Source organism: Clavelina lepadiformis, chromosome 8, assembly GCF_947623445.1.
Source record: "Clavelina lepadiformis chromosome 8, kaClaLepa1.1, whole genome shotgun sequence".
NCBI classification, from domain to species: domain Eukaryota; kingdom Metazoa; phylum Chordata; class Ascidiacea; order Aplousobranchia; family Clavelinidae; genus Clavelina; species Clavelina lepadiformis.
The window spans coordinates 13,236,159-13,248,746 of record NC_135247.1 but is presented as its reverse complement, the minus strand read 5'-3'; the positions used below and the strand labels follow the sequence as shown (position 1 = coordinate 13,248,746).

At 33.6% G+C, this 12,588-nt stretch overlaps 1 protein-coding gene across 5 annotated transcripts in view; it reads right to left on the bottom strand.

Moving 5' to 3' along the window:
- The window catches only part of LOC143469851 (dynein axonemal heavy chain 7-like), a 34,106-nt gene that overhangs the window by 12,275 nt on the left and 9,243 nt on the right, over positions 1-12,588 (bottom strand). For 2 of the 5 annotated variants that reach the window (XM_076967703.1, XM_076967704.1), the window contains exons 21-43: positions 11,773-11,959; positions 11,456-11,586; positions 11,225-11,352; positions 10,796-10,929; positions 8,588-8,728; positions 8,252-8,464; positions 7,780-7,889; positions 7,482-7,650; positions 7,186-7,378; positions 6,988-7,093; positions 6,731-6,875; positions 6,391-6,591; positions 5,282-5,347; positions 4,298-4,444; positions 4,040-4,189; positions 3,737-3,919; positions 3,442-3,621; positions 3,192-3,323; positions 1,979-2,211; positions 1,616-1,802; positions 1,278-1,433; positions 557-654; positions 158-355 (exon numbers count right to left, since the gene is read on the bottom strand). In XM_076967703.1, coding sequence (XP_076823818.1) covers positions 158-355; positions 557-654; positions 1,278-1,433; positions 1,616-1,802; positions 1,979-2,211; positions 3,192-3,323; positions 3,442-3,621; positions 3,737-3,919; positions 4,040-4,189; positions 4,298-4,444; positions 5,282-5,347; positions 6,391-6,591; positions 6,731-6,875; positions 6,988-7,093; positions 7,186-7,378; positions 7,482-7,650; positions 7,780-7,889; positions 8,252-8,464; positions 8,588-8,728; positions 10,796-10,929; positions 11,225-11,352; positions 11,456-11,586; positions 11,773-11,959 — 3,588 coding nt within the window. Of the gene's footprint in view, positions 1-157; positions 356-556; positions 655-1,277; positions 1,434-1,615; positions 1,803-1,978; positions 2,212-3,191; positions 3,324-3,441; positions 3,622-3,736; positions 3,920-4,039; positions 4,190-4,297; positions 4,445-5,281; positions 5,348-5,712; positions 5,749-6,390; positions 6,592-6,730; positions 6,876-6,987; positions 7,094-7,185; positions 7,379-7,481; positions 7,651-7,779; positions 7,890-8,251; positions 8,465-8,587; positions 8,729-10,795; positions 10,930-11,224; positions 11,353-11,455; positions 11,587-11,772; positions 11,960-12,588 lie in introns of all 5 variants that reach the window. The other 3 variants (XM_076967706.1, XM_076967708.1, XM_076967705.1) reach the window with 2 other exon arrangements.

Genomic DNA, 12,588 nt, shown 5'->3' with positions numbered 1-12,588 from the left:
CAAATGAAAAAAGATTTATCATAACAGCAACAATAAAAAAATTTAATTAAAAGTTCACAGTAAACATTGTTTCTGTAATGCTGAAAGATTATGTTTAAATTGTAAATTGAAAAATTTAACTTGCACTATTTTTAGTAAAAACAGAACAATAGGCTACCTAATGGAAAAGTGCCAATTCAAGATCCGTGAAAAAATGGTTGACATAGCATCGTCATCAAATGCATTGATTGTTATAGTATTAAAGTGTCGCAGGAAGCGTGGTGTCACTGGGTTACGACCACCACCTGGAGGGCCCATGGCAGCCATCAGTTGAATGTCTACCAATTTGATCATGGAACAGTCGCTTAAGTCATACCTGAAATCATGCAAGTTACAATTATTACAAAAAATATACCAATCACAAAGCATCTACAAAGAGCATAACTGTTCAGTTAGTTTTGTATACAAGAAGTTTTGATGCTAAGTTTACTCAGTATTAAAAAAGAAACAGCTAAACAGCCACTTTGAAAGCTAGACAACCCATAAAAAATTGAAAAAAATTATCAGAGAGCCATACCAATTCCAATGATCAAGCCATTGTCTTAGCAACTCAATAGGTGGTTGAGCTCCATATGTTTCACGCTGGGGCATGTTGATGTCATCAACAAACACAATCTGTAACCAAATAACAAAGGCGCATAAAGTAAAAGAAAATATCTTACACAATAAATAGCCTCAAATTTATTTTAAATTTATACATCTGCCAAAGATGTTATGCCACATGCGGCCCAGTCGAAGGATTTGTGAGGGCCAAGTAGAAGTTTTTATTGTTATGTATGCCCAGTAATGACAACTACCGATACACCTTAATTTAATAGGCAGTAAACAATTGTGAAGAATACTCTGGCCAGTGAAAATTGACCAAAACAAACCATTTTACAACAATGTGGTTAAATATTTCACAATTAAAATTTGCTTTATTTAGGAGGGATAGATTTTTTTAACATATGCTATACTTTGTGTTAAATTTAGTTAAGTATAATCAGTTCTTCAGCATCCAGCAGTTCTTAAAAAACCTCATTATTGGTCCGCATTAAAGCGTTTCCGTTGGAAAACTGTTTTAGCATAACTGATTAATCTAAAGATTTATAAGTTTCTGACAAGATGCTGCTGGAGAATAATGAGCTGTATTGTTGGAAATGTGTGCGTTCAGTGTGATTTTGTAGTTATCTTATATTATGGGATGTATTATTAGGTCATTACAAACAATGCTAACTAGAGCATTGTTTTGTGCATACAGTTTTCTTTCCCAAAGGAGGTCCATAAACTCCTTTACGACGTTTATCCAGTTTAGACATGATGATATCCTGAGTTTGCTTGGCGGTAGTTTGAGCGGAAAAGTTGATGTTCATCGGCTTATAAGATTCCATGTCCAGCTGATTTGACAAGTAGTGCTAAACAAACATAAAAATGTTTTAATTAAACGTTAAAAGTTTTGCAACCTTCTATCCAGTTTTAAACTTTAAAATTATCAAATAGATGAATTTTGCACCCACAAATTTTATCCACACTTAATATAAGAAACAACTTTAACACTACCTTATTATGATAATAACATTATGTTTCTATTGCTTACATTTATGTATACAGATTTGCCAGTTCCAGTAGGCCCAACGAGAAGAAGAGGAACTTGGTGAGTGACCAGTAGGTTAATCAAAAATGAATACCTTGCTGTATCCAGAGTAGGGATAAGAATTTCATTGAATGTTATATCTTTCGGCAATTGTGGTGCATTTTTGATGCTTTCAGTCCACTTTTCCCACCTGATCAAAAAAATAGAATAAACTAGATGATAGCAAAAATAATTTGTACTAATGTTGATAAAAATCTGACAAAAATTGTCTAAATCTATGTATACAAGTAAATGCATCCATATGAACCAATATCTTTTCTAAAGGTAATCTGCATATTCCTGATTGATATGACATTTGTAACTTACCGCCCCAAACCTTCTCTGACAAATTTCCAGCTGAAAACATCAGCAGTACGAGGAATTGGAGCTGAAAATGACTTGCTTGGTGGAAGTACTGGATCAATGATATGATAAGCATTCTTTGTCTCTTCACTAAGAGGTCCATCCATAATTTCACGCATCAATTTGTCAAACTTGGCACGGCCATCAGAATCAGTTGTTGCTCCAACAGACCAAATGTATGAGAATAAGAAAATTCCCTGCATTTAACCGACTTTTAGTATTTACACAAGATTTCAAACAACAACGCATGTATGAGGTGTGTCTGAAAAGTAAGGTGACTGGGCGCTCAGTGTTAAAAGCTCATCGGGATTAAAAACATTTTTTTTCAAATTGTTACATAAAGATATCGAAAAACATATGTAAAGTATTAACTTTCACTTTCAGAGTCTTCAACTCCCTAACAATCTCTTCTGAAGCACCTTGAAAGCTTCAGAAATAGCTCACATTACTTATGTTGAGGCAATTATATGACCGACACATATCTTTGAATGGAACAAAAGATTTTAAAAGGCTGTGAAAAAGTTAAGAATTATTCAAAATCCACCAGACTTTTGGCCCATTGCATTTTTGGATGCCAATATTCAGTTTTTACTGAAAGGTTGGACAATACAGTTAACATGCATATAAAAAACTTTACAACAAGTAATTAGATAAGTTGGCAATGAAAGGTGAGATTTGTGGAAAACCAATTTTCAGTCTCTATCGTAAAGACGCTCTCATATGTGTCTTGGGAATTTCGGGCTACAGGGAGTTTTCATGCTTAAATAAAATTTTCATTTATTTGAAACATATCACATTTTCTCCAGACCTGGGCACTGTGAAATTTTAGAATAAGCACAATGAAGAAGCGGCACTAAGAAATGTATTTTGCAAATACAGAAGCTATTCCAAAAGTAAGGACGAGATGCTTTGAAGCAACATGAAAGATGCGTTTTCTAGACGCTTGCAAGGACAGAGAAAAGGAGTGGAAAAACGCATAACTCTGTAAACCCTGGACAATACTTTTGCAAAGGAAAACTATGGAGCATTGATAAGTTTACAGTGATAAAATCTTTATGACCCCACTTTTTAGACACAACTCGTACATCACCATCATAAGTTTTATGCTAGGAAATTAGCTGAATTTTTCCTTTAAGCTAAAACTGTGATATACAAAACAATGTAGAAAAAAACAAACCTCGATCCATGCAACGACTTCTCTCTGGTCCATGGACTTTATTTTAGCAGCATCTTTAAATTCATCCATTTGAGCCTCCATCAAACGCATCAATGACACTGCCAGATTTGTGTTGTTAGTAGGTGAGAGTTCCTATGGTGCAAGATAGGACATTACATATGTATTGGCAAAATTACCAAATGATTATTCATTGGTGCAATCAAAACTCCCTGTCACAGTTTTCATGATAAATAAATGAAACTGTTTTTACCTTAACACCTCCTTTTCGAAGCCACTGGGTCACTGGAGTAACCATTCTGTCAAAGAATCCTTGAATCATAGTTTTTAGTTCATCATTTACACCTTCAGGAAGAGTGTTTAACCAAGACATGAGAAGTGGTCTCCACCCAAGCATATGTGGCTCCATATAGATCATACCACATCTTGATACCTAACAAAAACAATAACAACTGACAAACTTTAAAACACACACCATTTAGACATTCCACTTTAAAACATGCTGGGCAATAAAGTACAACTAATAAATTTTGAAATGAAGAACATACAGTGGCAGGTGATGCTACTTCCAAATCCATAGGTTCAAACATAAGACTCATTGGAGGTGACATCTGGATAATTTCACCGGACATAAGACACAATTTCTTGTTGTCATCCAACACAGTGTTCATGTTTTCAATCCAAATAGCGTCAACTGGACCATCAAATATCAGCCACTTTCGATCAGGTGTCTGCAAATTTCAGTTATGCCAATAAACAGTGAAGAAGAAAAAAAGTCATATTCAAACTAAAAGCAACTGAAAATATGATATAGATTTATTTTATAAATTCAAAATCGTTTCACAGCTCACCTGAGAGGATGCAAAGGCACGATAGCTGATAGCAAGAACACCATCCGACCACTCATGTGAAATGGGATCAAATGAGCCATAAAGCTGTCCCATAGTTACTGCTTTTGGATTTAATACTGTTATTTGTACTTTGTTTTCATCCATCAGTCCCTTTATGGACAAAAATTTGCAAATTATGAAACAAGTCAATATTCAATATTACCAGAATGTGACATAGCAACATGTTGGTACGTTTTCTTAATTTTTTGGTCATACAACCTTTTCATGAATTTCAGTCAGAGCTCCAGCAAGAATTCGATATGCACATGTCTTTCCACCAAAAGGTTCACCAACAATCATAAAGCCATGACGAACAATTAACATTTCGTAAATCTGAAGAATCTTTTGCGTGAAGAAATCTGTCATCTACAGTAATATATATGTAGGCAAATGTTTGTCCGAGTATGATTAAAAAATGATAAATTTTATCCGATCGATTTGTCATATGATTTTAGCAACTTAAAACAAGAAATAATAAAATTAGTTTATATTCAAAGCCGGAAATTTTTAATCAACCTATTTAAATAAAAGACGTCTTCAAATGTCTGAAAGTATAAAGTACAAACATTTCAAGGCGTAAAGTAAACATATCTAGGCAACATTTTACGTAATCATTCACTTTGATTCAAATCCACTACATACAGCATGCTATGATATGTAACCTGATGTTAATATGTTTAGGTGAAAATGTTAGTGGACAACTCAAAATGCTAAAAATTATAACTTAATCTGCATGCATATGTAACAGTGATACAAAGTTATCAAAGTTTAGTTAGCAAACAATCCAGTACCTTTAAAATAAACATAACTTACAAAGGTATTAACAAAAAAACAAGCTTACAAGATTAGGCATTCTTTATACTATATACTGCTACTGCCAAATGGCTTATTGTTTAAAACTCAGATTTATGCACATGCATAAAATTTTGCAAAACACAAATATCATGAACCATGCAAGAAGACAGTACTAGCACAAGTAGATAAAGAGCTTAATATTTGATTTTATACTAACCTGAACCATAATCTAGATTTTGTCAAGCAAGAAACGTAAAAAATACACTCACACTGTAAGTGATACAAGTTACAAAACAATTTGATCATCAGCTGCATGCTAAAATTGATATGTGAACTTGGACATAATAATTTCAAGTTCATGCAAAGTGATTTTTGTGTGGTGCACAGAACTAAGTGCAACATTTTTACCAAATCCTCGATCCCAGCTCCAGCCATTAATGTAGGCATATCAGGGTTGCAAGTTCCAGGTTTCCACTGTTATGTTTTTGAAATGCAAGCAAGCAATAAAATATTTGAAGCACAAATATAATGCAACTAAACAACGTAGTTGAAGGAGTGAAGAAAAGCAAATATAATCTCAGATTAGTGAAAATAACTTTAAAGCCTTTTTTAGTTAAAGCAATTTGAAAACAGCAAAGTTATGCCAAATCGTGTTTAACTAATGTGGTGTATTATGTTAGGACATTCTTTGTTGTTGTTAAAAATCGGTAATATGTTATTTTAACCAAAATACCACTCTATTGGTATAAATGTTAGCGATGTCAGAGTTCTCACAAGCAAGTGGCACAAAAAAATGATGCTAATTGGGGTTCAGTTTTGGTTACATTCAACAATTTTACCTCCTTGGTTACTCCAGGCCCTTCTTCAGACACAAACTAAATTAAAGGTGCATTTATAGCATAGCTAAGTCATAAACTTATTAAAGACAAACTTTTTCAGGGTTGATTTGCTAACACAGTTATAATTAATATTATCAGGCAGTAGGTCAGTGGTTCTTAACCTTTTCAGTGCTGTTACCCCTTTTAAGAACTTCATCGATTTCAATTACCTCCTTTCAAAAATTAACAAATTGTAGCTTGTAATCAATTATTAATAATAAAAGCAAACAAAAATGACACCACACATATTCAGCGAAGCAGCAGCAGCTACCAACGTGTATTGCAAGAGCGTGATCGCGTTTCATTTACAAAAAGGCCAGTTTAACAGAAACATAAAGCATGTTGCTTTAGGTTTGTTATTGTGGTTGTAAATTGTAACCAAAAAAAAAATTAAAAATTACCCACAAAAATGTAAAATTAACCCTTTGCGGGTAATTACCTACAGGTTAAGAACCACTGCACTAGGTAAACTGAAAGAAGGTTTATAGTTTTTTCATACATGTATAAGAATCAAGAGCTCATAAAAATTTTTGAATTTAATATTAATATTATCCAAGAAATTCTTAGCAAAAATACATATGCAACAATTACAACAAACATGTTTTAATACATCAGTACATAGAATACAGTGCAACAAACCTGTAAGTTCATCTTGTCACATTGATTTTTGATTGCAGCAAGCAAGTGTGTATAATCTGGCTTAGGAAGTTTAACTCCAGGAAAGAGATCTGATGTGATACCATTAAACAGAGGAAGATCGTGAGCCAAAAATTTAGGAAGGTTGACATCAATGATGGAACGCAACATCAGAATATCTTCATTTTCATCAGGATAAGCTAACTGTAAACCATTGATGGCACAGATAAAAACAATGCTAATAGTAGTAACACGTTATTTATAGATATTCCAAAAAGCTTCATGTATTTACAAGTAAAAGGGATCTACATTAAACTGACAGTGGAGTTTTACAAATACTCACTTTAAGATTAGCTGCAGCAGTAAGCACAGATTTTACAGCCCTCATACCATAATCATAATGATGTTGTGAAGAGAGCTGTTCTGAGCAAAGTCGGTAAGTAGCCACAATTTTCACAGAAAGAGGTCGAGCATTAACAAAACCACAACTGCAATGTACAATGTATTTTAATTGGCAGTAGCAACACTCATTGCAATGGCATTTATTGAATTAAAATTTTCAAAATCTCGTGTATAATGTAATTTTAAAACAATACTTACCTGTAAAGCATAATTTCTGAAATCATAGCATAATCCGGTACCATCATAGCTACTGGTCTAAACAAAGCCTTCAGGTTGTCAGGAAGTTCAGATCGGCCAGCATAACCTAATAGATAGAATTTATGTTTACAAGTGAACACAAATGCCCATAAAAACCATTCCAAAGTCATTCAAAATGATAACTTAAGCATAACTTACCTGGATTCATGGTAATAAATACAGCACAGGTAAGGTTCAGTTTGATTTCAGTTCCTTCAAAGAGCAAAGTATCATTTCCTGATCGAATTCCAGACTGAATAGTTAAAATTTGTTGCGCAACCACAGACAGTACTTCCAAATCAATGCGATTAAATTCATCAAAGCAAGACCATGCGCCACAAGAAGCCAAACCCTTGGTTGAAGAAAAACTAAGTTAATGACCATGTTTAAAAATTAACTTTATATCTTATTGGGTACAGCATATTTAATATTTTTTTGCAATGAAATGCTATAACCTTAAAGAATTTTCCAAGAGCAATATAATCCAAGCCATCGGAACAGTTAAACACAACACACTGTTTTGCAATTGCTTTGGCTAAATCTTTTGTTGTTTCTGTCTTTCCGGTCCCTGCTGGGCCTTCCGGAGCTCCCCCCAAAAACAGATTCAATGCACCAAATAATGTTCTGTTAAGAGCGTATGTGACATACAAATATTTTTTGTTATAAAGAGAAAATTATCATAAACATAAATAAATGAACGTAGATACTATATACACGTTTTACTTATTGAAAGAATTATAAGCAAACATATACCGGTAGCAACGATCTGTCAGTGGCGTGATAACAAGCCTAGGTGTGTTTCCAAGATATTCATATCCATATGCCAAGCCAGCATTAATCATACGAGTTTGCATGTTTTCTTCCTAAAGTGACAATAAATAACATTTGTAGCATTGTGCAAATCAAAAACTTGTGTAAATATCACCAATGATAGCCTATATATGCAGTGGTAGAAATACTGTCACCTTGCAATAATGGCAAGGTAATAAGATGTGAAAAAGCACAATTATAGATAAAAATTAAAAATGGTTCCAAATAGAATGAAGAAATATTTCACTGCAATCTTATTGACATGACAAAGTAAATTTCAGTTTTTTATGTAGGTAGCTATGCATAGCATACAATTGAACAAACATGCATATGTATTCTGTACAAAAGAATGCTTTAAAGATCGGAAGTAGGACATAGCTATTGCTATTTTTTATCTATTAATTATTTATCTTACCTCCCAATAATATCTCAGTTGACATAGCCATGCAAAATCATCTTGAGTCTGAATTTTGTTTTTAACAAGGTCTACAAGCACATCACGAGCATGAACATCAAGGACAATCAACGCTCCCAATGTGACACGGTTCTGTTTGGACAGTTTTCCACGGACAATCATGACAATATCTGAAATCTGGGAATTGCTGAGTTCCAAATAATCTTGCATTGCCTGCCAATGAATACATGAAATATAAATTTTTATTTTAGGATATGACATAATCCTTATATTATAAAACATTATTAAAAAACATCAACTGCAAAAAGGAATAGCATTTTAAACATTTATACAAACCTGTGGTCCAGTTCCTAAGGCCAATTCTACACTGTCTGTCCAGTATTTCTGTGTTACACAAAGTACAGCCTGACCTGGCCATTTTTTTACCCATTCTGTCCTTGGTTCAACTTTAAATGCTTCCAAGGAATCAGCAATTACCTAGTTGAGCAAAAATGTCATGAAACTAAGTAAAAAAACCTTATTGTACTGATAAATATAAATATCTCTTTTAGGTACACTGGTTATCAGCAAATTTTAATCAGAGAAGGCTTTATGTGTTCCCGAAAGCATTTTTGTTGCTTATTTCAAAAATTTCATCATTTCTTTCTAGCACGTCAGGTATTTGAGATTCTTATTTTTCTGTTTTAAAATTTAACCTACAATAACTTGGGCATTGTAGATTTTGCCATGCATTCTAATTAAGCTTTGACATTTCAGAAGGTATTCCATCAGTGGCTGAACTGATAATGATAAGAAATATCTGATAAAAAGCAAGTATTTGCTAAATAAGTCATTTAATAGTTAAGGGCATATGTGGTGTGCTTCTGGTCTTTCGGTAGTTTTAGTTGTTTATAGCATTGTTAAATTGGAACGCGGAAGCAATAATCAGTTTTTACAGAGCTGTATGTGCACTAATTTGATTGCTTTATAGTGTACATGCATTAGTTTCATCACCATCATACCAAGAAAATGTGGCTCAACGACAAGCCATCAGAGCAGATCTGAGAAACCCATACAAACTGTATTTTGGTTGAGCGTTGGGAGATGACGGCTAGCAGTGGGCTCCGCATCAAATACGTACTTCTTGTTCAAGCGACTTGAGTAATTGGCTGAACAAACAAACACCAGCAACGGTTTTTGCCGATCCTATGATATGGAGGAAACCTAAAGACCACTTTCAAGATCATTACTTTTGCCTTATAAATGTAAAGGGTAATTCCTCAAACATGGAAGCAAGATCATCTCAAATCTAGGCTCAGCCTGAAGACTTGTTCCACATGACGCATTAATGTCTGCACCACTTTCACTTCAAGATGGACTTGATGCTGCTACTAATGAAGTTGAAGAGGTTGGTGATAAAGGAAGTATTTCAGGTCTGAATGAACAGCTTCCGAGTTTGATCAAGAAGAAAGCTTGAAGCCTATTTTTGTTACCCAATAATGTTGAAATGATCTTACAACAGACCAAACCCTGCTCAAGCTAAAGGCAAAATTGTTTAAATCAAGATTAATAGAAAACAATTTGCATGAGAAAGATATGGTGGTTAGTCATTACAGAAAGCGCAATATGCGTCTATTAATGCTCAACAATATTCAGAGTGGATGGACCACTCTGTTATGCCATAATTTTAAAAGTTGGGAGAGAAACACATGGCATGTGGCGTCTTTTTCTAGACTCCTCCAAAAGAAGTCTCAAAGATGTTCTTCTCCGCAATGGTAATAAAAAAATACATTTTCCATAGCACACTCCGTGCATTTAAAGGAAACTTACAAAAGTATAAAAATCTTCCTCAATACCAATCAGTATAGTGATTACAAGTGGAACATTCGGGGAGATCTCAAGGTCATTGGCATTCTAATGGAAATGAAAGGAGGATTCATCGAAAACTGCTGCTTTCTGTGTCTGTGGGATGATCCCGCTACTGCTGGGCATTATAACAGAAAAGAATGACCTGCAGGGGTTTCATACAGTTCAGGGATTTTATTTTTTTTTCATTAGGAATTTTAACTAACCTTCTTGTCAATAAAGATACTTGTTTTCAGTATTGTGCATGGGCGGAGGAGTTAAAAGCAATGGAATTGACTAGAACAACGATTTGTGAACTGCCTAAGTGCATACTAGAAGCAAAATACCACTGATAAGGTAATAGCAATGTTGGAAATTGAGTGAGATATATCTGCAACATTTCTGATTAATTTATTGTTTTTCTGGTTCAAAACACTTCCACAATATACAAAAAATATCCGGAAGCTTTTTAAGGAAAATTTTCAAAAAAGTCTGATCATATTAATTTGAAACAGAGTTTGGTTTAAATCAAAAATACCACTAAATTCAAAAAATATTATAATGCAAATATCTTGAAAACCTGATGTGATAGAGAAAAAACAAAGGCATATTCGGGATCAGTGCAAAAAAATCATCCAAGAAAGTTTATTTGCATTTCTGATTAAAAATTTAAGTGGAAATTAGTTGACCAGTGTAATGTATCAACAATTTAATTCATACTTTTTTGATACTTGTAATCATATCTGCTTCCAGTTCTAACAACCACTTTTCAACCTGCCCTCTAGCTTTTGCTGTGGATATTTGATCAACCAATTCCACAATTTCACCTTCAGAACTCTTAATATGTGTGATATCTATAACAATAAAAAATTATAACATGTTGACATGAAACATATCTAATCAAAAAAGAAAGGTTATACATTTTATTAATTACACATTTTATAAATGACACATTAAAAAAACCATCACATTTAATAAAGATTTCCTTAAAAATGTGATTTGTATTTTAAACACGGACAATTTTCGATCTAATAATCTTCTTTCAAGAATAGAAAAGGTTTATCAATATGATCCATACACATGTGAAATTAAAAAAAAACTACATGATCTTGAAACTAATAATTATTTACAAAGGTGACCTGGACTCACCAAGAATATCAGTAAATTCAAGATTTGCAATCCCTTCAAAGCACTTTTTCAAATGAGGTTGCACTCGAGTTGGATCTTTAGTTTCAGATAAAATCTCAAGTAACTCATCGTTAGACAAAAAGAAAAATCTAAGCAAGAAACATAAAATACAATATAAAGTAAATTCATTAAAACCGAAATAAAAAGAGCCTAATCCTAAAGTGATCAGAAATTGGTAAATGAGGCATTTACCTGGGAAAGTAGAGTCGTTTCTTCTCAAGGTATTCATTCAAGCCTTTGAGAATAAGTTCAAGCAACTCATTAGACTTTTTCAACCTTTCAAGCATTTTATCAATATTCACCACAACCAAAACATGTTTGTCCTAAAAAAATCAATAAATTGAAATAAAAGTACCAAACTGGTGTATACAGGTGAAATAAAAATTATTGCATTTACAAAATTCATTTATGATTAACATGAACTAAGCTAGTGAAGGCTTGCATAGTATAAATATGCCCTAACCTTCAAGGTGTTATCAAATCCAGCTAAAAATATTCAACTTACTTACCACAACAGCTTGTTTCATAATATCTCTCCATGTTTTATCAACTGTAGTAAATCTTCTTCCTTCCTCAGGCATTTGAGCCATGATATCTGGAGAACTGAAGATTGGTTCCAGATAAAGCCAGGTTGCTTGAACCTTCAACCATTCATCTAAAATCTCTTGAACAAGCAAAAGTTTTTCTTCCCATGCCCTGACAAAAATAGCAATGCCTTATAAATAGACGGTCTGCCAGATAAACAAACTAGTATGTTTTAACCATGTGTGGATATTTGGACTGAGGACTTCTGTCACAAAATTGTGCGATTTTATAATATCTGCTAGCATGTTTTTGTACCATACTACTGTTATTCACGTTTTATTTAGAAGCTTCTTTGTTTGTCTTACACTTTTACACATGGGTATTTGTAGTACATCAGTCAGGTGCCTGTGGAGTATACTGCATACTCAAGTTATGCTTTCGTCATCACCAATAAGGTATGTTTCTATTTAAATGTTATATGCTTTAGTGAAATGATTTGGTCCAATCACTCACTTTACATTCATGTGATGTGCACTGTAGTTATGTGCCATATTCACACCTTTCCTCCACGAGGCAAGAAACGCCTCTCACATTAATTAGATCCTTAATTGGTTTGTTGGTCGTTGTGCATATCATTCAACGTTTAGGTGCGGACATGACCTTTGACCAGTAACTGGATCATTTAACTTGATTGATATAAAAATTCAAATAAACTATTGCTTTTACTCTGGTTTGTTTTGCAAGCTGAAGAAATGGAAAGTTTGGTTACAGTGCCTAGCCGCTATAATGGGAAGTTTCCA